Source organism: Seriola aureovittata, chromosome 9 (assembly GCF_021018895.1).
Source record: "Seriola aureovittata isolate HTS-2021-v1 ecotype China chromosome 9, ASM2101889v1, whole genome shotgun sequence".
In the NCBI taxonomy this organism is placed as follows: Eukaryota; Metazoa; Chordata; class Actinopteri; order Carangiformes; family Carangidae; genus Seriola; species Seriola aureovittata.
Genome location: NC_079372.1, coordinates 25,178,100 through 25,201,509, shown reverse-complemented (window position 1 = coordinate 25,201,509; position 23,410 = coordinate 25,178,100). Strand labels below are relative to the sequence as shown.

Genomic DNA, 23,410 nt, shown 5'->3' with positions numbered 1-23,410 from the left:
ATCAAGGAGCAATCACTGAAAAACTAGATAAACACAATATCCATATCCATATCATTTAACAGGAACTAGCAGCTTGAGCTTTTGCACAGACTATACGACCCTGATGGAGAAAGACGATGAAAACGTATTTTATTTTTCCTATTTCATCCACTGAGATCCACAGCTTTAAAGTTAAAAGCATAGTCTTTTAAAAGTGATATTTGTTTACCTCTGACTGTGTGAGCAGCCGAGTCCAGAACTGGCGCTAATAAACTAGAATAACCACCTTTCGGTTGTATTCCTCCGGCTCTCAGACTAGTTTCAGATTAAATTCCTGTTTATCCACTCACGTAAAATTTTGTCATAATTGCTGTGTGAAGTCTTGAGTGTTGGCTAAAAAGTGTTTTGTGAGGTCACCATGACCTTGACCTTTGACCACTAAAGTCTAATCAGTTTGTCCTCGAGTCCAAGTGAAAGTTGATTTCATTTTCAGATGAGTACAGTCTGTTAGGTGGGGACGATGCAGACACAATTCTGTTATGTGTTCAGAGTCAGTGTTAATGTTGGACATGGACATTCAAAATAGCACTCTTTAATCCACACACTTGTCAGGGTCTGGGAGGATGTGTTAGATACAGTGTTGGCTGTGAAGGTTATAAATGACAGGATGTCTGAGCAGATACAAGATTTCCTGAGGGGAAGATGTGTTGGTGGAATCAAGTCTGTGGTCACAGACGCCACGAGGAAGAAGAGTTATAGTTAGACGTCTGATCTTGTTCGAGATTAAGAAAAATTGTGTTTGAGGAAAAACTAAGTGGGTCGAGGCAGACAGAGACATCACTCACTCAAATCATAAAACTCAGATGTGCAGCTTTGGGCTGTTGGCAGCGAACTGCGTGTGGTGGTTACATGTAATTATAACTGGGATTATTAACATCAATGGGCTACAACGTTTCTGCAAATTTGGTCTTACAATGGTGAACTCATGTATGACGTGTTTCTGGTTCCTTTATAGAAAACACATTAGCAAAATGAAGATGGTGAGCATGCTAAATATTATACCTGCAAAACATCAGCATACTAGCATTGCCATTGCGAGCATGGAGATGTTAGCACAACTCAAAGCCAAAGGCTAATATGCTTTTGTGGGAGCTGAGAACGGCCATACTACAAAATACGTTATCTCAAGATAACAAAACTCGCTACCCCAAGATAACGAAACAATCCACACTTTAAATAAAACACAGGAAAAGTGTAAAACATGGGACCTTTAAAGTCTGAGAAAAGCAGGTGTATAATTTGCATGAGTGATTTACTTAACAGACATTAAAAGGTCCCATATTTTACACTTTAACTGAGTTTTATTTGAAGTTTGCTCTTTCTATTTTGGCGCTTTTTTGTAGAGCCAAATGTCACCTTCACAGACAACACTTACATGTATTACTTTGGCAAATACTTTTGTACAAACCGGCACACAAATGAGATCACACAATCAAAGCCGCAGTAGATCAACGTGGAGGTTTAAAGAATAAAACCAGATATCTTGTGATGTAGTCGGCAGACTGCCATGAACTTTGCTGAGCACATTCCTGACAGTCAGTCAGACAGAACACTTTTGGAAACAATAGATTTCATAAGGTGTAGAGAATATCTAAGGGCCAACAGCTCTCAGCAAAGTGCGACCACAGATCTTCAGAGGAGAAATGAGGAATGACGAGGACTAGTAGACACATGCACAACTGGGTCGCTCGCTCTTCTGAAATCTGCCTCGGGGTTTATATGTATCAGTGTGTGGCACTTATCGCTATCAAGGCTTTCATCACCGCTCATTTTGTCTACCTTTCCTCCATTATTACTGCTAATTGCTATTCCTTATTATCAAGCTGCCCTGACACGTCTCTGCAGCCTCTCCAGCTGATCCAGAACGCTGAGGCACGTGTACCGACAAGACGGAAGAAAAGATCAAATTGCTCCTCTGCGCTGTGGCTTCCTGAGCTCATGGTGACCTGTTACACCATCGCTACTCCATCTGTGCACATTCATATCCCATTAATACATGTTACTAACCTGGCCTCCTCTCTCTCCTGTACTGCTGTGTTTTCTAGCCACGTGCTGCTTACTGTACATCTCTATGTGAAACTCACCTTGTGCTATGTTCTCCCTCCATCCCCTCAGCCAAGGAAGATGGCCGCCCACTCTGAGCCCCTGAACCTGGTTCTGCTCAAGGTTTCTTCTTCTTAAAGGAAGTTGTTTTATGCCACTGTCGCCAGCTTACAGTCTAGACCTGCTCTATATGAAAAGTGCCCTGAGATAACTTTGTATGTTCACCACGTTCTAACTTACGTGATTAGGAAATAAACATACGTATGAAATATTCTTCTTATTAGAAATCAATTAAACACATTATTATTCAAGCCAAGAAACAACAGGTTCTTAGGAGCAGGTCTGCCTGAGGTCGGATTCACTTTCCCTCGTCATTTCACAGTTTTCGTCTGAATTTCTCCACAGGCAGACGAGGAGAAAGTAGGTGATGAAATGCCAGGACTCGTTCACATCTCGGTTGGCAAAAGACACTTCCTATGCTTACACCAGAGGAAGAAATTCAATGACTGGAGTGTTGCTTTATTCCCACATAAATCAAAAGGTAAAAAAAACGAGTGTTTCTTATTCCTCTTCCTCATGTTTATTGATAGATTTTAGTATAAATGTCTGGCAGAAAATAACAGGACTTGTTTTTGTGTTTAGCTTCAGTCAGTGAGGGCTGGCAGGCACACACACACACACACAATGACACAATACATACCGCACATTGCCCTGCAGCTAGACTCTAACATGATCACACACTCTCTTACAGTCAGTCAGTCTCTCTCTCAAAGACACACACACAGACACACACAAACTCAGCGGCCCATAAATTCCACCCTTCAGAGGTACCATTATAAAACTGTCTTATGTGAACATTATGTCAAATGTCACACACACACACACACACACACACACACACACACACACACACACACACTCTCTCAGCTGAAACACTCCATGCTGGCCTTGGCTCTCTCCATTTCGTGCAGGAAGTTGTAAAACTGAGGGAGCGTCAACTCTAGAAGAGACGGGGGGGAAACAGGAAACGGAGTGGATAAAACAGACTGAGATGAACTGGGTACATCTCTACTACAGAAGATAAATAAAAATGAATGACATTTTTTTTCACACTCACTCAGCATAAACAACCAGGTGTATCTTATTTCATAACAGCTTTTTTCCTTTGTGTTTGGCAGCTCTTTATTTATTTTAATTTTATTTAAATTTCTCTGGAAGTGAAGAGTTTTGAAATTTCTGCTTTGATTTGAATAAATGAAAGAATTTCACATGAGCAGTCATCACTACTGAGGATGAACAGATGAAGAAAAGAGTGCCAACAATGAAGCTCTCCAACAACGGTTCGCTGCTTTTGACAAACAGATACTTCTTTATTTGGTCGTTTGCTGTGACGACTGTAACTGATGTCGTGTCTTGCATGCTGTGTTTGTGTGTCCTCTGCTGTAGTGAAATTCCCCCTTAAGGGACAATAAAGATCTCTGAACCCGCTGAACTCTGAACTGCTGGTTCTCTAAAAGTAAAAATTTTTTAACACTATTTCTAAAACCTCTTTTTGCAGCGCTCCTCACGTTGGAGTGGACATTTGTACCAAATTTGAGATATCGCATTCAGGAGAACGTGACGGATGACATGAAAACACGATGTCTGACGCTGGTGTGGAGCCGTAATAAGACAAAAGGTTGTTACAAATGTTAGCTGAAATATTACACTGTGCATTTTCCATCCAAGGTCTGCACTTCTATCAGCTGTCACCAAATCAAACAATGCAACTGTAAAAGCTTGTCAGAGCATCAATCTTAGAGCCTAATTATATTATAGATAAAACAGCCATAAACATTCAGTGACAGTGTGAGTTTTCACACCTTAGAGCAGCCATTTCTTCCTGACCAGCATCTGTGCAAATCTATCCACCACCTTAAAGAAATAATCCAAATGGCTAATGATGCAAAAAGCTAATGATGCACGTTGATAAAACCAGGCGGTTTCTTTCTTCAGATAATAAGCAGAAACCTCACGTCAGATATCTCATAGTAACGTAGTTTGGGAAACCCCAGCCTATTCGCCTGTGATGTAACTTTGCTGCTGGCGCTACAGAAACTGTGTTTGAAAAACTTTTCCAAAACGGGAAACAGGAGTGGCAGCATTAGAGGGTAAAAGAAAATTATAGTCTCCATCTCAAGATGTATTTTCTCTCCAATGCTTCTCTGAGCTGAGCATTCCTGCTGATTACACATATCTCTGTACAAGCAGCGCAGCAGGCGACAGAGTTACGGTGAAAAAGAACATCATTGATTTAAGTGTTTCCGGGAAGAACCTGCAGACCCGAATTACTCACAACGCAGAGTGGCCGACCCACGGCCCCTTGCTTCATGTCATCCCCTCTCTCTCTCCCTGACCTTCCTGTCTACCTCTCACTGTACTATCAAAATAAAAAGGCAAAAATGCCCAAAAATATAACTATATAAAAAAAAAAAAACACAGAGTAATAGTACAGAGTAGACGCACTTGCAGTTCATGCATACACCGTATTTATATGTTTTATTAATCGTACTGCTGCACACACATGGATCTGACAGCCTGTCTTCATTTTATTGAGCCTCTTACCAAATACAATAAATGACATGAACATGATTAAAATGTCAGTGTCGTTTTTATCAGTAACGGCACAAACTCACTCACCCATGTAGACGTTCTCAGTGGAATTCCCCCGTCTGACCACCAGCTTCAGCTGCAACAGGACAAAGAAGTGTAACTGTGCATGTGTGTGTGTCTGCGTGCATGTGCGTGCATGGCCGGTCAAATGCAGGCTTTACAGAGCTTTCATACCTGCAGAAAGATGTTGCCGACTTTCTGAATCTCACTGGTGCCGACAGTCACTGTGTGGGGCCAGAAAACACATCATGATGCTTCAGTTCATTCAAACTGAAACAAAAATGGAATCACAAACAAGAACACACTTCTGTTTTTAAGTTGTATCCCAAAAGGCCGGACACACACACACACACACACACACACACACACACACACACGACTAGCTGGTTGTTAATGTTGTGTGTCTGTTGGATGTGTGTACTCACTAGAAACGAGCCATAACGACATAAAAACTGTCTGTCGGTTGTGTTATTTAGTTCCTCTATCGTTGCCCCTAAAAATGAACCAGTGCTGCTGTAAAACTCACCATGAAGATTTTATTCTTTTCTTTTAACTAAGCAATTTTACCTCTACACTCTTTTCTTTGACTTATCTTTTTACCCCGAACCTTCAGTTTTATACATTTCCTCTTTCTCCATGACGCAGCCCATATTTCATTCCGAATTGTTCTAATTTTTTAATATCTAATTCCAATTTAACATGCATCTCAATTGTCTGAAAATAGACTTTAATTTTAAATGTTTTGTTTTATTTCATTATTTATTATTGGCTGTCTTTGGCTCTAATTTATTCTTATTCTTCTATTCTCTATAAATGATTTGGGGTTTTGGTTGTAACGCTGATGGAAATGGAATATTCCATTCTCCTTCTTGCAGAAGTTACATTACACTTTATATTTATGTTGATGTTAAACTCTGAATGTTCAAGGTAAGTGAAATAAACCTGCTTGACCATAATAACTATTTCTCAACATGTATAACGTGTATACAGTTTCACAACTGTCATCCAAAGAAAAATCACATGGTCAGTTTATCAGTTTTAAGGTGTTTTGTCAAATATGTCCAAGGACCTGGATATTTTATGTACATTCAGGCCTGTATGTAAAGTATGTTGGTCCATATGAACACCAGTTTGTGAGACAGGCCGTGGCCATATTGTCCCTCCATACTGTCAGGTCTCCACGGACGCCCGACTGGATGCAGCTGCAGACACACAGTCCCTTCGTCTGACTGGAGGTTTTCTTTTACATATCAACAAACAGCACGGTGCAGCACACACAGACACTCCCTGTCCACTCCCCTCATAAGCTGGAGCACATTATGAAGATCAGCTCAACAATAGTTGAACATGATGCTAACGACTCTCCTGCCCGGCTGTATTAGCATCTCTATCACCTTAGGTTCTATGAATAAACAATGAGGCCCGATAGAGAGCCATCATGTGTTTAAATGAGACTGAGTCTTACACAAACCATTAGAGGACCTAGGATATGCTAATGACTACGTTAGACTAGAGGCTCGTGGTCATGAATATGCACTGAGAGAGCTGCAGCCCTCACAGTGTGCACAGAAATAAACTCACAGTGAACCTATAATTACAAAAGCTAAATCTGATGTGGTTTTACCTCCAAACTTCCACTCCATGTCAACCAGCTGGTTGACCATGAGAGTCTGTCTCACAGCGAGTCTGGACAGCGCTGCGTAGTGCTCCCCCCACTGCAAAATATGATTTTAAAAAGTCAGAACAACTCATGTGGTTATAAAATGATTCCTGGTTTGAAAAGAGAGTATTTAATGTGACTTTAAGAACACAGAAAGAAACTGGGTTATGCACTTGGTCATCATCAGATTGCAAATGATGAACGTCAGGGGATTTTTTTTTTTTTTTAAACCAAAAGTATCTATTTTGATTGTTTTATTTTTACTGCATCTAAAAGCCTAAAATAAAAAAAATTCATACTAGCAGGAATTTATGAAAAGTTACCTGCTGTGAAAAGTGAGCCGCCTTGTCCTCGTTCAGTCCTGAGGAAACAACATGAAGGAGGAATAAAATGTAAATTGACACAGCGTCATAAGAGAAGAGTATCCAGCAGCTATATTTATATATATATATAAATATATAGTTTTAAAATCGACACCACTGATGATGGTATCGCCGGTGAAGGATTCAAGGTGCGTACCTAACGTCACGAGGTCTTCTTTGATCTGCTCGGCTGTCAGGTTTTTCTTCAGGGCTCCTGAGGGGGAAACAGGGGAATCACTGTCACTGAAACGGAAACGTTCCTGTAGCTGCAGCTTTTTTCTGATAATTCAAAGCTGAACTTTCACAGGTGTCAAGTTTTGAGTGTCGTGGGAAATTTCTGAATTAGCGTGCATGTATGTTCAGATCTGTGCAGCCTCACAGAGAGGGGGATGTACTAAAGTCAGGTTGTGTAATTACAGTTTTAACTACTGAAGCAAATAGTTTGTCTGTTTAGTCTTTCTCTTATTCCCATTGATAACTGGCCTGTAGTAGAATATATCTTATTGTGTCAAGACGTCGACTGGTTACACTGGAGTCTGTTCATCAGGTGGATGGGTGTGTGTGTGTGTGTGTGTGTGTGTGTGTGTGTGTGTGTGTGTGTGTGTGTGTCTCCCACCCTGCGGCACCAGGAGGACGCTCTTCATCAGGTTCCTCAGAGGACCAGCACTCATTCCATGTTCCCCTGCAAACCCAGTGAGCTGCTGCATGAACCTCTCCGTCTACATGCGCACGCGCGCACACACACACACACACACACACACACACACACACACATGCAAATCCATGCATTCATTTGCACACACACACAAAAGAACAGGCAATGTTTCGCCTCGGTTCAGTTATCAAGGCTAATCACTGAATCCAAAGTCCCATTATCATCAAAATTGTGTGTGTGTGTGTGTGTGTGTGTTTGTGTGTGTGTGTGTGTGTGTGTGTGTGTGTGTGTGTGTGTGTGTGTGTGTGTGTGTGTGTGTGTGTGTGTGCGCGTGCTCACCTCTTTAGGCTCCAGGAGTAACTGGAACAGAATTTCAATCAATCGGTGAAACTGCTGCAGAAAATAAAAAAGTTCAGTTTTGGTTGATGTTAAAAATGTTCAGCTGCGTTTGGTTTGTTGAAGAAAAAAAACTTTTCATTTAATATATAATATACTTTGTATCTGTACATAGATTTTTAAATGATATACATGTCATGTGAAGCTGTTTGTGTGACTAAGAGTTTCTAGTCTTTGAGCAAGTGAAACCTCTCCCCAGATCAATTAAGTTAAATATTATACGGTTTGTTTGGGATGAGACAAGTTCTGAAAACATAAAAAAACAGCATCTCTTCATAGTTGTTCTGAGTCTCTTTCTAGTCATTGTGTGTCTCTGTGCAGTTTGTGTCTCTTAGAACAGACATGTAGACATTTGTGGTCCTTTCCGTCTCTTTCTAGTGATCTCAGTCAGTTCGTGGCCCTGAAAGACACTGGGCCCACTGGGTAGTTTTGATGCTCTTACTTTTGTACTTTAACTTCAGTAATCTTCTGAATACATGAGTCTCACTTGAGTATTTCTACACTGTGTTACTCTTAATGGCAGCCTAACTCCACTGGTGCACTGGTCCTGCTGCCGTCACATGACACACATGAGCTGTCACTATCACCTGGTGCGTTTACTGACGCCTCTGAATAACGAGCCGATTCTGAGCATTACTCTTTCAAACCAGACAGATTTCCACACGTGTTTGAAGGAGGTTTAAACCTCAGCCAGCAGCTGAGCTCAGAGTAATAATAAAATAATCTAATGATCCGAGTTTGGCGGTAAAAGCGGCTGAATTTACCTGCTCGTTCAGTTTGTTCAGGTTCTGGAAGTCGGTGCTGACCGAGTCCGGCAAAACGTCTTTGGTGAAGTGAAGCTGCATGTTTGTTTTTTTTAGTTTTTTAATCTGCAGGGTTTCGCTGAAAAACCGTCAGATGCTGCTCTGCTCTATTCTCGACTCCTGTTCCGGGTTAGTCAAATGCGCATGCGCACCGAGTGGTAGCCCCTGCCTTCCTCCTGGAAGGAGCATGAGAGTAATTGAATCAGAAATTGGATTTTTTTTATGCCTTTATTTGATAGTACAGTAGAGAGACAGGAAGAGAGGCAGAGAGAGGGGGAATGACATGCAGCAAAGGCCGTCCGATGCGGGACTCGAACCGGTGACTTTAGCCTCTACACATGAGGCGCCTGCTTAGACACTACATCACATGACGCCCCAGAAATTGAAATATTTAATCATAAAAAAAAGTGGTTTAAAAGGCAAAAGGCAATTAAAATGGTAACCTACAATAATATTGAAATAAGGTTTAATATGTAACAATATATCATTATTAATTATTTCATTATGACTACAGCAGTCAGAGAAATGTAGTGGAGGAAAAGTACATTTGCTGAGATCTGGTGAACCACTGATTGTGTCCCACTTTTTGTGCTCTTTTCTTTCACAATATTTGTCCTCATGAGGAAACAGACTCCTACAAAGTGAAAAACTACAGGCTGATGTGAACAAGGAGTTTACGTGTAGTTTCTTTTCTGTATCACTGCGTCCCCTCGGGTAAAATGGAAGTTTTTTCTTTCACTCTGATTTCTAATGAAATAAGGTGAAAAGGGGGTTGACTAAAGACGAGAGAGGCACGGAGAGGTGAGTGTGGTTGAGGGGCGGAACAAAAAAAGTAGTCCCTGCTCTCGTTTTTAACCTCAGGGGACAAAAAGTGGGAGGTGACATCTTCACCTGGGAAAGCCTCAGAGCAACCAACCCCCCCCCCCCCCTCACCCAACCCTGCAGGTCGACTCTATGTATAGGCCGAGCCTCTAAGTGGCAGAGTTCACTCAGTCTGCAGGGGGACACACGCTGAGAGGGAGAGAGAGAGAGAGAGAGACCTTGGCACACACCAGGAAAGAGAGAGAGAGAGAGAGAGAGAGAGAGAGAGAGAGAGATCTGCAGCAGCTTACTCCGACAGAGTGAAGGACTCCTGCGAGAGGAAAAGACGAACCTGATCCTGATCTGAGCTCAAGTCCAAGGCTGATTTTAAAACTCTTTTAAACACATTTTTCACCAGTTTAACTCCGCGGCGAACAACACGTCCTCCTCCAAAGTCTCCTGCCGTGGATGAGAGCGAAAAGCCCGGGTTGTTATGTAAGTTTCTCACCGCGGAGGGCGGTTTTTTCTTCTTTTTTTGCAGGATTTATTGCAGATAATTACCGAGCGAACAATTAAAGTCTCTAATATTAACACTTTTTATCACACCTGATTGGGTTGTGACTCCGTGTGTGGAGCCGGGCTCTGTTGTGTGCGGTTGTGTTTTCCTTTATTCCACGGTGCACTTTGTAAAGTGTGCAGGTCGGTAGTCGTGGTGCCCATGTGCACGGTGAACCGAGCTGCATACAGATGTTGCCCAGCCCGGTGAGGCGACGTTAATCCGCTACAAGTGGTTCACTAGTGATTTTTAAACTGGTCGCGTCTTTGTTTGAAGTTAATGGTGATTTTAAAGTGTCCTTTATTATTTTCCCACAGTATTCATATAATAATGTGAGAAGTGAACGCATCTGTGCTGCGGTTTCTCCCACTTTTCACTAGTATTTCAATAACAGAGCGTCTCTACATTACATACATACTTATTATAAAGCTTAAGATGCTTTTTAAAACTTTGTAGGCAGCCTAAGACTTTTATCTGCTGTTATTTAGTATTTCTTCTGTGAGGACTGGTGCTGAGAGCAGATTAAAGGTTGTTAATCGACCTTTTATCTAAATTTTGAACTTGAAAATGACTGAAAAGTGAACTAGCAGTGGTTTCACGGGGCTGTCCCTCCTGTGGGGTTAACTGTGATAGATCAGCTGAATGAGGTGTTGGGATTGCACGACAGGATTTGTTTCTTTTTTTTTTTTCTGTGGTGGTTTCCTGGTTGTGAACGCGCTCCGGTGTTTGAGGCTTTACCGGCTCAACTTCCGCCTGGGATTATTATTAGCGTGTTGTGGGGCAGGTAGGAACAAACAAACAATGTCTGCAGATAAAAAACACTGCTCTCGTGTGTGTGTGTGTGTGCGCGCGCGTGTGTGTGTGTGTGGAGCATGTACAGTCTCTGGTGTGGAGTCATTAGACTGTGCAGGGAGCAGCCACGCGGTGGGAGATGAAGGGGAGGAGTCAGATTAAAAGCTGCAGGAGAGTTCACTCAGAGGAATGTTGACATAATGCAGGTGACTGAGTGATTGTAGCCGCCAGCAGGAACAGGTAGACCTCCCAACAACTACCGTCATATTTAACATAGATTTCAAGATGGCACACACGCTTTTCCTTTCATGGCATAATTTGACAACATTACAACAGGACCCCAGGGATCGTCAATAAAATATGTTTTCACTCCAGAAAACAGGAGTTGTAGGAAGTCGGTTGGCCTCACATTCAGCCTCAACACATTTTATTTGCTCATATTCAAAGAATAGCGTACATGTTCTTATATGAGCTATTGGGCTGCAATTAATGTTTATTTTCAATGTCATGATGAAACTTATTTTGCCTATAAATTATAGTAAAATAGCTATGGCATAACCCAAAGATATTCAGTTAACAGTGAGAACAGCAGTGATCCACTGGGCGATCAGCCCCCATTTTAGCAGCTGGAGTTGGTGAATTGTCAGCACTTTTGCTTGATATGTGACTGCGATGATTCATCAGTTTAAAACCAAACGGTTGCTGCAAATGAATTTTTCTGTAGATGGAGGTGGGAACATTAACACGATAACCTGGCAGATACTTTCTCTGCAGATTGTTTTTGTACATTTGAAACTTTAGCTTTCAAAAAAAAAACAGGCAACATTTTCTCTCGGTTAGTGGCGTGATCCAGTTCATGATGAGTCTGTGTTCTCCTGCTTTTAGTTTTTGTCCTAAACACGTCTGTCACTTTCGGACAGAGATGGAGTTAAACTGGATTTCACTGGAACAGCTTGTTGTGAGATAAATGAGTCACACTGTTGTTTTTAATGAGATGATGACAGATATTGAAGTGTCTCCAAGATTCCACACACACACACACACACACACACACACACACACACACACACACACACACACCGGGATCAACCTCACCATCACTCATGTAAACTCAGTGCTGCTGTAGTGATACTGAATAGTGGCACTGTTGGTGATGCATCTCATCAATGGAGCTAATCAGCTGTTCCGCAGGCTGATATTTTCCAACAGTGAATAAATAGTGAGTGAATAAACTTGTGTTTAAATTGAACTTTTATTTAGTGATCAGCAATATATGGAGCCACATGATAAAGCATTAGCAGCATTAGTTTTAGTTTACAGAGTTAATCTGTGCATTATTTTGCCATGATTCAGTCATTTATGCTGATTTGAGGTTTGCACATGTCTTGTGGTTTAAAGCACACCAAGACTGAAGTCATAAGTTGTGTGTATTGTTGTGAGATGAGTGTTATTTTCACAGACAAAATGTTTTATGAAAACGTGATGCATAACAAACAGCTTCTCCTGAAAACAGATTTTATAACAGCCCGTCACTATCTTACGTCACTACAGCCGCATAAATAACTCGCTTAACCCTCTTCAGATGAGTCACATCATTCGGTGTTTACTGACCTTTGGGTTGTTTTAATGATGGAGAGAGCTGTTTCTGCAGGAGACAAACATGCAAGATCTCTACATGATAGTATGCGATGTGTAAATCTGCATCATACATCCATATCTGCATCAGATCTGATCCTCCCATTTGAAATGAAGGACTTTAGGTTGAGCAATTATTTAAAGTTAATCTAACTAAAAATCCTCTCTGTTCAGTGGCGCAACGTCATAAAAAACGGATGTGACACGTTTGGAGTAGGTAGAAGGTTCAAGATAAAGTCCCTGATAGGTTTAGTGTGTTTTCCCAGAGGCTATGATTAACTTGAAGCAGACTGTCTGAGAGTGGCTCATTCAGTTTGCACATTTATAGTTGTTTATCTCACACTGTGATCTTCTAATTACTCATTTGTCGTGATCATCCTGGAAGCAAAGATCTTAAGACTAAAGACTGTTGGAGCGCCTGAACGCTGAGGCCGGGCACTTAAAGTTTGTAGTGGCTGTTAAATGCTGGTATGCGTTGTGTGTTGTGCTGGTGATGTTGGAATTTAAGCATGAAATAAAGATGTGGTAGCAGTTGTTGCTCAATAATCACATTCATCCTTTAACTGAGAGCAGCTCTTAATGACGTTGGAGGAAGAATACGCTTTAGTAGCTGTAACGGCAGGAGAAAACACTTCTTTAAAGCCTGGTAAAGATGGATGTAAGCGGTGTGAATGCAAGACAGCCGAGTTCTTCTATAGCTGCCTTTTGCATCATGGGATGTTGAGTGTTCACCCCCCTTCACTTACATTTAGAAAGGCATCTCTGATCAGTCCCTCAGTTTACACGTGGGAATGTGAGTGTTTTAAGACGGGCTTGTGCGGCTTAAGTGTGAATGTAACGTGTCAGGTGTGGTACAGGCCCAATGTCTGCTGTGGTTTTCCCCCTCATGGTTGCAAGTTATGTGGCGGTTCCAGCATTAAAGGGATGTACCGGTCCAGTTTTCTCTCGCTCTCTCTGTACCTGTTCTGAAAGCCGACCTGCACGGCTGACACCTGTTCTCGTAGCCTGAGCTCCTCTCTGTGCGGAGCCCATCCGAATCACTTTGGTCTGGGATCGCTGCAGTGTAAATATTTGAGTCGGTGTGACTGAATACAGCCGGTAATGTGGATCGGTAATTCGTCTCTCTTCTCACCTTTTTGTTATCCACAGTTTTAAGTCTGCTCTGTTAATGTGAACTCAAATCAGTTTAAAATCCATATCCTATATTCTGATATATAATCTATAATCTGGTGTTTACGGTTTTTTGGTGTCATGATTTAAAATGGGACCTGATGATAGTTTTCTGTGAGAGCTGTTCCAGGAAGCTGAATGGACGATGTACTGTACGAGCCTTCGTGCCTCCACAGCTCAGTCTGTACAACGGGCAACAAAGTAGACAATGTATAAACTGTAGGGCTCGATCCGAGCTGGAAGGGGCCATAAAGTACATGACGGACAAGGAATGCAGCCCCCAGAGAGAGACTCTGAGGAGCTGACCACCCCCCCACCCTACCCCACCCCACCCGCTCCCTCCTTAACACATACACACACACACACACACACACACACCCTTTGGGGAGCGAACAATCCCCTCTTGCAATGCGGTCCCTAATCTCTCGCTACCAGACAGAACTTTGATGTGAAGGCCCCCCACTCCCCCTCCTGTCCTCTGTGTCCCCTTTTGGGGGCCCCTCAGTCTCTGCCCTCCATCCTTCCTCAGTTCTTAGTTCATTCTCACCCCCCCCCCCTGTTCCTCTAACCTGTTTCTGCACAGACACAATTACAAACATTTTGTGCGAGGATGCAGAACCAAGATGGACACCCTCACCACCCCTCCAAAATAATAAAATTATAATTTCAAGCATGAACGGACACACACACACACACACACACACAACTAAGGCTCTGAGCTAATGTTACTATTACAAGATGTCACTTACAGGGTTAGTGATATGATTTATTTATTTTCTCCACTTTAATCTTTATTTTATGTTGAAGTTTTCTTCTTTTTAGACTTGTTAAACCCTCACCGTCCTGCAGTTGCTGCATCTCAGCATCATTACAGACTGTTAAAACAATATGTGTAAAAAATGTGATGCACTTTGGTTCATTAACCGTCTGTGACAAAGAAGTTGAACGATGATGACGCCTGGTTTGCATTAAGCTCAAATAAGAAAGAAAAAACAAAACACCAAGCAAACACGCAGATGTTTCTGCCTCTGCACGCACTACGCTACACAAAACACTATTGTTTTAATAAAGGACAAATAGAACAATAGTAATATGTGAACTTATGTAAGGTGTAAGTGACATCTACCACACTGCAGGTTTAAAATGAAGCTGCTGACGAGCCACTGAATGCTTAATCACACACGGCATCAGGAGACACTAATCCAGGTCTGACGCGAAGCCTTCAGCAGAAAGGGACAGTGAGCGGGTACCTGTTTGGTCTGATTGTTGTCTGTAGGTGAAAGGTCAAAGTCATGGGGAGCAGAAGGGGGAGTGTGTGGGGGCGGATGGTAGAAGGGGAATGGGGGTGAGGGGGGTGTCTACATCCTGTATGGATGATGAACTCTTTCACCTCTCTGTGCAGGGAGAGTCCCTCGCAGATTAATATGCATTGATGTCAGATTGTGTCAGAGGGCACCCAGCCTCTGCACACTTTGACTCACACTGAACAACATGACACCCCACCCCCCACCCAAGTCTGCCGCCAAGGTGTGTGTGTGAGAGAGTGTTTCGCTCATGTTGTGGGAGCATAAATCTATTCTCAGTCACATTGTGGTGAATCAGCTTCCTTCTGGGGGCAAAAAGCTGCAGCCTCACAGCTATAAACCGTCTACAAGTGCATTTGTAAGTTTAGTTCAACAAGTCGAGTCGGTCTTTTAGTCTTGGTTGTTGTACGTAGTTTTGCTGCCAGTGTTTTGTCTCTGCAGTGCAGCTAACAGGATGTGTCCTGTCCTCACCACAGCCTGACAAGGAAACACTGCCCCAGGAATCACATTTAGGGAATTTTGAATTCAACTCTGGAAGATACCTGCTTTAACTCGTAGTCAGTTTTCTGCTTCAGTGGTTCAAGTTTGGAACTGTTTTTGTTTTTTTGTGCTCAGAACCAGGACTTTGGATTTTGTCCCCCATTTCTCACAGTGTAGTCACTGCACAGGTGGGAGAGTTATAACAAGGAACAACACTCACATCAAACTGAATATGATATGTGGTAAATGTACTGAGGAGTGGAGGAAGATAAGGGCAAAGGCTGAGGTTTGGTTAAAGATAGGATGAAGTTAATGCAATGGAAATGTGTGTGTGTGTCCTGTGTGTCCTGTGTGCAGGATGCACCTGGTGGTCTCATTTAAGTGGTTCTTTTGTGTGCGGCCCTCGAGTTGTGAAAGCCTCCATACACGCATAAATATCACACCACACAAATATTATGCGTATACATTTATTTGCTGTGTGTTCTCACAGTGACTAAAGGTGATGGTGTGTTTGTTGACTTTATCTCATCTTGTAACCACTGAGGCAGGAAACCGAGCTTCATGTTGAGTGAAGATACTTGTAAGATTTTGTAACTGTAGGTGTAATGTGTTCGTGTTTAGGGCTGTTACTAATGATCATTATACACTACATACACATTTCGTGTTGTTGTAAAATGGGAGAGAAGCAGCAGCTCCTCACGTCCTGACATTGTTTCCTTGATACGACGACTTCAACCATTAATCAACCATCAAAATTGGTTTTGCCAAATAATTTTCAGTCGATCAACTAATCTATTAATTGATGAATTGTTACTGCACGATTTTGTGCCGTATATCAGATAACCAGAAAAATAGAAACCACAAAACTTTGCAATGCAACATTCCTGTATTAAAGTTGTTTTAATTCAAATATGTTATTTTTTAGGCTGTACTCTGTTGTATTGTTGCTGTTACACTGTACTCAGGTGTTTCTAATAATGATATTAATATTAATGAGGTTCCTTTATAGAGCACTTTTCATAGAAGAGATGTAACACTATGCTACAATAAGAAAAATCGAATAGTACAATAAAATGTGGGTGAATTAAAGGCCAGTGAAACCACCACCACACCAGTAAGAATGGTAAAATATGAGAATTAATTAAAAGCCAAGTTAAATAAATAGGGTTTCAGCTGCTGTTTTTAAAAGTGTTCACTGAGCATCTGTTATGACTCATGGCTGGTTATTTTATTCCATACTTTTGAAGCATAGTTTAAAAAGCTGCACTTTCTATTTTCTGGTGCGTAAAATTGTGTGTATGTGGAAGATCTGTAGTTATATTAGATATGGATGTGCTAAAGTGTGGAATATCTACAATGTGATTAAATGTAATGCCACGTTACACCGCCTTAAGAACAAGCTAATTGCTCTTCCTAGGAGTGCGGCGATGGGTTGAATGAATTGAACATAGAGGAGTTTCTGTTTTACTTTACACACTCGCTGTGTTTCCTTCTGCTGTGAGGAAACTAAAACTGACTGACTGAGGTCTGCACGTTTGTCTTTACAGGCCGGTTTGACAAAGCTGTTGACTGGTCACCTCCCTGAAATTTAAACCCACACACACACACACACACACACTGTTCTAGCCACAGTAAAACGGGCATTTGTGCACCACCATGGAGCCACAGGAGAGCTAAAGAAACAATGCAGAAATACAACATTCTTACTTTCATGCTCAAACACATACACATTCACTTAATCTGTTCACACACACACACACACACACACACACACACACACACCCTAACAGGCCTGTGTATCTGTTTACCTCGGGTCTGTATGGACATGTCTCCTTCCCACTCACTTCAACAGGAAACGCCAGAGTCGACCTCTCCTGTCCCACTCTTTTTCTGCGGCTGCTTTTCCCCACCGCTCTGTTCCTCTGCCACCGCTTCGATTATTTCCATCAGAAAAAACACTTGTGAAAACAGTTAGTCAGCTTAGTCCTTTTTGCTGTTTTTTGTTGATCAGAAAAAAACAAAAGGTGGCCGTGTGAAGATGTATTGACGCACCATCTCACCTCTTGATCGTACAGCAACAGACACTGTGACATGATCAGATATTTCACATATATTTACATAATTCCTTTGTACTTGTAAGTTTACATCATTTTCACTTTTCTTCCTCTCTTTTCTCTTTCTCTCCTTCACGCCCCACTAACCCTCAGACACTGTTCTTTCCCTGCTGGTACCGCGAAGTCGCAGTTGCACACACACATGCTGGTTGTGAGAGGTTTTGTCTTTTCATATAGTGCTACTGTTTTTCTGCTGTTCCTGTTCTGGGACACTCAAACAGTTTGTCCCACAAAGTCTGAATCAAACCTGTTGACTGTGGAGACCGTATCATGTTAAATTAGCTTCTGACGTTTTACAGAATCTTTTGCGTTTGTGTCCTCGCAGCAGCTCAGGAGGATGAGGGGTTTGGTCCATGTTGGATAATTATACGCCTCATGATTTACGTCTAGTTGTTGGTTGCTCACGTTGAAGCGGTGCGTCCCTTTGCATTGAGATGGAGATGAAATCCAGGATGTTGAATGAGCATCCTTTATTCAAATGAAGGATCTCGGATTTTGAAGTTGATAAGAAAAGAGCAACGTGCACAAACGTGGAGATAATGCGGTGATATTTACTGTGCTGATAATCCATGACACCAGCGTGGCGTTCACAGGTGCAACAGTGACACAGGAGGAAACTCAGTCGTGTTTATTTCCTGCCTGTTTCCTTGTTTGTGTCTCGTCCAGGTTTGAAAAGGAGTCAGGACAAACAGTGGACCAGTCGACTGCGACAGCGATGCCTTCCAACAAGTACTCTGCTGTTATCATGGAGGAGAGCAACAACATGACTGCTACTGTGAGTCTCACACACACACACACATACACACACACACACACACACACACACATTTCATAACAGACAGAATAAATCAAATAATAAGAATAAATTAAATGGAAGTAAGTGATTTTAAAGCCAAAATTTTTAAATAATTAACACACACAAAGCCACTCCCTGAACTCTGAGCCTGCTGTGGTTTAAAGGAGTGTGTGTATTGATGCCAAGGCAGATGCCCGGACAAGAGTGCCAGCATGTTATACGAGACTAATTGAGAATGTATTGAGAGACACACACACACACAGACGCACACGCACACCACACATCACAGCTGCATCTACACAGAAAGGAAATAAGGGATAGATGGAAGGATGGAGGCAGCAAAGGAGAGAGGGAGGAAGGAGAGGAAGCAAGGAAGTATAGAGGGAGACACACACACACACACACACATTTTCTAATCCACACACACTTTTACTCACTGTTTCTCATGTACCCACACACACACACACACACACTTTCACTGTTTCATAACTTGCAGGCACGTGTACACATACACACACTTGTCGTCCGTTACTACTCCTTCCTCTTTCAGTCTCATATATCACTCTGTCTGAGAGGGACGCTTCCTTCCCTCCACCATCTGCTTTTCTTTCTTTTCTCCTTCCCTTAAACCCCCCCCCCCCCCCCCCAACTCCCTCTCCCTCATTTGTCTTCATCTTCTCTTAATCGTCACCACTTTGTCCTCTGTTTATTGTTTGCCCATCTCCATGGTAACCGGCCTAGCTGCCATCTTATCAGGCGTGATATGACAACCACAGTCTGGAGGTATTCGCTTCAAGTTTAGGCAGCTTGGCGGCAGGCGGGTCGTTACTTATCGCTGTTCACATCGTGCGTTGAAGTTTGCACTTAAAGTGACACGATCCAGCGGGTGATTTTTATCCGGAGCACTTCCTGTTACGGGAGTGCAGATAGTTTTCCATCAGTAAAGAACACTTTAATAGATTCCTGTTTGTCTGCCATCGTCTTCGTTGTTTTTTTTTTTGGAAAGTTTGACCCGTAGTTTGAGTGAACAGTGAGCAGTGAGGGTGCCAACATGAAGGAAACATGGAGGATGTATGTGGATCACCACAGACAGCCGAGGTTCAGTCTTGACCTTGCAGATGAGTCGAGAAAAACTCACCAACCGGTCCTTTTTTAGAAACTCTTCCCGGGCTTTCACAACCTCAGAGCTCAAACCACAGTGGACAAACTGAGATCATGTGACGGAACTGAAAGCTCCAGAAGAGCTACTAAGTGGAGCTTGTGTAAGATTATTTTGGATGGATGGAGTAGGTTTTGTCCCACCTCCATAGTAAAATCAGCAGAAGACGCTCGTCACCAACTTAGTAGGTTTCAAAATTAAACCGGTTACCAAACATTATAGTTAATTACACGTTATTCCACTGTGCTGCAGAACAACTTTAATCTGACGTGTTCATGTGAGTCACATTCTTAGTTTGAGCAGCAGCAGCAGCATCATGAGTGCAGAAATGATGTGTCAGCAGACTGTGTGGGTAAATGGAAAAAAAAAAAAAAATTTTTTTTGGTGTGGGTGGGAATAAAACGTGATGGTTCAGCTACACGTTGTTATGAACTTCACAATCCAAGAGTCTGTGAAGAAATACACATACCTCCGGGACGTGTGTCTAGTTGTGGTCCGGTCTTGACTGTTCCCAGCCCTCTGTGGTTGGGGTTACATCTGAGATCACGTCCTGGTCAGGCACGGCACGTTTGTTGGTGCATCTCGGCACATTATCGCCTCCTGGAGATCAGTGACATTGTTTGAAACTGTGGTCGGGAATTTGTATCGTTGTCATGTTGCTGCTCTATAGTTCTTCTCCACAGGTTGGCTGTCAGGCAAGAAGACACACGAACTGAAAGTGAAACAAACTGGTGTTGATGCATTGGTTAAAGAAAAAATAGAAGACAAGTTACCTTTGTGCTTTATTTAAATTGTGTAACACTAAGAAATCTGAGGCAAACACTTGGTCGAAAAACATTAATGTTACACACAAGGCTTCTTTCCACTATACTTCATAATAAACTAAACTCATTTTTGTTGAGACTTGCAGCATCGCAGGCAAAACTGCTCTGACAAACTCACCCCAGGCACAAATATTGAAACAAATATCAGGAGTTTTTTTTTTTTTTTTTTTATTGCACAGTTCTTTGTTAACAAAAGATAACACCCTCGAAGCCTCGGAGCCCCTCAGGTGACGATTTACTGCACGGCGAGTTTTCAGACGTTCGCCTCAGACCTGCACTTCTAATCATTTAGGCCTCGCTAAGATGTTTTGACAGCGCAGTCAGAGCGCCCCGGGGCTGACTGTTGCGCACTGTGGAATGTGTGTGTGTGTGAGTGTGAGTGTGTGTGTGTGTGTGTGTGTGTGTGTGTGTGAGTGAGTGTGTGTGAGAGACGTAGGTTGGTGAGATCTGCAAAGCGCAAGGCTCTACACACACACACACACACACACACACACACACGCAGAATCATAGTGCAGGATGCATGAGTCCGAAACACATTTTTGTTCCTTAATTTTTTGAGGAACTCTTTTTGGTAGCAGTAGTCGCCATAGCAACAATACGAGCAGAGAGAGTGGTAGCAGAATTAGTAGTCGTGGTAGTGGTTGTAATGTTTGTACTATAAAAGAGAGCAAAGGGAGGCAGAGGAGTGGAAAAGGATCATTTGTGCTACTTTAATGCTTCATTGGGCGAGTTCATGTCTGCCAGCCTGAAACAGGAGGAGGAGGAGGAGGAGGGGAGGGAGGGAGGGACAGAGGGAGGGACGGACGTCTGAGGGCAGGTTAATGGGGGATATTGATGATAATAGTCTACACATCTACCTGGCTGACATCAAATCCCATTTTCGTTTGCCGTCTGAAACCAGAGGAGCTGGAAAGAGCAGTTTAGCATTTCACAAACACTGTAGAGAAGAATTTACCAGAGTTACAGGCAGGAGCTTTGTCATGTTTTGGTGCTTTTTATTATAATTTGCACTCCCCACAAAAACCCCTTTTTCTGCTCCTTTTCTCTGTGCACTCGGAGCAGCTTTCCCCTCCTCATCTTTCTACAAAAGCAGACCTGCTCTGGTCTTGTAGAGAGAGGGAGAGAGAGGGAGAGAGAGGGAGAAAGAGGGAGAGAGACTTAAACACAAATGAGCTGAAAAGAGAAAATAATAGATGAAGGGGAGAGAAGAAAGTTAGGATGAGGTGAATGAGGGCAACAAGGTTTTGTTTCTGTTCAACAGTGCAAAAGGAATTTGAAGTTGATTTTTTTACTGCTGTAAAAAAATAATAAAATGAAATAAAATGTTGCATCAGACGAAGTGGAGCAATTAAAATATGCTCAATGCAAAACATTAGCAACTTTTCTACAATCCTACACAATTCCATAAATATTTTAGCTTTTGCAGAAAGTGAAACAAATTTATCCTGATGACACAACAAACAGTTGAGTGTGAGTCAAGTGTTTGATATGAAAATCATCTACTGTGTGTGTGTGTGTGTGTGTGTGTGTGTGTGTGTGTGTGTGTGTGTGTGTTCCTGCTGCCCACTCAGCGTGTAGCTGTGCCACAAACAAAGGAGGATGGAAACAGGAGAGTTCTTAGAAGTAGAGGGAGGAGGATGAGTTAAAGCTGAAGTTAGAGGTGTGTGTGTGTGTGTGTGTGTGTGTGTGTGTGTGTGTGTGTGTGCGTGCGCGCGCGCCCTTTAGCTTCAGAAAACACACACTTGCAGACAGCTGTCGTAATGATCAGCTCCCAGGTGTGAATGTGTGTGTCTGTCATCACTTCCCTCATGCTGCTGCTGCACATACGAGTTGAGTAGGAGATGAGTTACTGAACTAGGATCAGCAGTTTGTGTTTGAGTAGAGCAGGATGACCCAGTGTCCCACAATGATATGTGATTGCTTATAGTTTAGCTCTCGAGGCAAAAACCAAAAGGTTGAAGTAGAACTTGATTCCCTTAAGCAATTATTTATGACATAGTTATCATTTCTGCATCATTTTTTATTTATGTTTTGTTGACATGGGAGAGAAGGTGTTGGAGCAGAGTAGACATGCTACAGTAGCTATGCATGATTTAGATTTCTACAGGTTTCCTTGGACATTATCTGCTCCTAGTTTGAGTGATTGCATGTGGTCGCTGCAGCACGGACATCAGCAGAGTCGGTGTCAGACCTCTGGTTTTACTGTGCAGCTGCAAGGTGTAAATAAATGAATGTGAAACACGAAACTGCTAAAATGAGCCTCAGGGTCAGTCTGTCTCCCATTATGTCATATTTTATGTCATGATGTGTTAGTTAGTGACGGAGGAGCGCGCTGCGGCGGCCAAGGCCACTGAAGTTACAGCTGTGCAGCAGGGGTGCAGATTGCTCCCAGCTGTGAGTCTTCATCACAGAGGACACATGAGGGAGGAGGGGTGATTTCACTTTTCACTTAAGAGCAGAATCGGTGGTCGTTCATCAACTTTAAGGTTCATCTTGAGGCTCATGTGCAGCTTTTATAGACTGAACATCTGTAATTAAAGCAGCAAATTAAATGGATAATGAATGGGCGGAGAGCAACACACCAGAGCGGCAACAATTAGCTGTTTAGTTAATTGTAAGAATATTTTTCAGCAGCTATTTTCTCTCAATCTCAAGCATAAACACCAAACATCTGCTGGTTTCAGCTTCTCAGATAAGAGAAAATGCTGCTTTTTCTCTGTCTCATATTATAGTAAATTTAATATTTTGGGGTTTTTGATTGTTGGTCACTTGTTGTAGTCATTATTCACTGTTTTCTGATGTTTTATGGACCAAACCATTAATTAACCAGCAGATTCATTGAGAATGCAGCACCAGAGATTCCTCAGATAAATAAAACAAAATGTGCTGAATCCCGTCTGAAACCTCCATGTTCCCCTGTCGCTCCGTCCATCTGTCCAGACAGATCACTAGTTTGTACAGTAGTGGTAACGCAGTATAAACATCTGTGCTGGTTCTTACAGCAGCTGCTCCTGTGCTCCAGAGCTGCCTCTCTCTCTCTGTCATCACTCTCTCTCTCTGTTAACCAAACATTCTTCACTCCTCACCTCTGTTCACCTCCACAGCTCCCTCACCCTGAGCCTGTTCACACCGAATCTCTCTCCACCCCCTCTCATCTCTTCCTGAACTA

The 23,410-nt window shown here is 42.4% G+C and overlaps 2 protein-coding genes across 4 annotated transcripts in view; one reads left to right on the top strand and one right to left on the bottom strand.

Annotated features, from left to right (window-relative positions):
* Nucleotides 1-2,639: 2,639 nt before the first annotated feature.
* commd7 (COMM domain containing 7) lies at nucleotides 2,640-8,748 on the bottom strand. Of its 2 annotated transcripts, none has more exons than XM_056383846.1 (9): nucleotides 8,572-8,748; nucleotides 7,751-7,804; nucleotides 7,373-7,475; nucleotides 6,914-6,970; nucleotides 6,718-6,755; nucleotides 6,359-6,449; nucleotides 4,909-4,958; nucleotides 4,762-4,810; nucleotides 2,640-3,082 (listed from the first exon to the last, which is right to left on the bottom strand). In XM_056383846.1, exons 1-9 carry the CDS (start codon nucleotides 8,650-8,652, stop codon nucleotides 3,006-3,008), a joined length of 600 nt encoding a protein of 199 aa, XP_056239821.1. In that variant the 5' UTR covers nucleotides 8,653-8,748; the 3' UTR covers nucleotides 2,640-3,005. The 2 variants fall into 2 exon arrangements, with proteins under 2 accessions (XP_056239821.1, XP_056239822.1); XM_056383847.1 differs by having other exon boundaries at nucleotides 7,751-7,801.
* An 884-nt stretch (nucleotides 8,749-9,632) lies between these two features.
* Nucleotides 9,633-23,410, top strand: part of dnmt3bb.1 (DNA (cytosine-5-)-methyltransferase 3 beta, duplicate b.1) — a 32,273-nt gene continuing 18,495 nt past the window's right edge. The window contains exons 1-2 of one of the 2 annotated variants that reach the window (XM_056385615.1): nucleotides 9,633-9,906; nucleotides 18,129-18,237. In XM_056385615.1, the coding sequence (XP_056241590.1) occupies nucleotides 9,905-9,906; nucleotides 18,129-18,237 (111 nt within the window). In that variant the 5' untranslated portion in view covers nucleotides 9,633-9,904. The remainder of the gene's footprint in view (nucleotides 9,907-18,128; nucleotides 18,238-23,410) is intronic. The other variant, XM_056385614.1, reaches the window with a different exon arrangement.

Excerpts from the sequence above, each read along its gene's own strand:
- commd7 (XM_056383846.1), bottom strand. The coding sequence starts at position 8,652 with ATGCAGCTTCACTTCACCAAAGACGTTTTGCCGGACTCGGTCAGCACC. Across the intron at positions 7,805-8,571 it reads TGAACAAACTGAACGAGCAG|CAGTTTCACCGATTGATTGA; the intron begins GTAAATTCAGCC and ends TATTTTCTGCAG. Across the intron at positions 3,083-4,761 it reads CACTGAGAACGTCTACATGG|AGTTGACGCTCCCTCAGTTT; the intron begins GTGAGTGAGTTT and ends CGTCTCTTCTAG.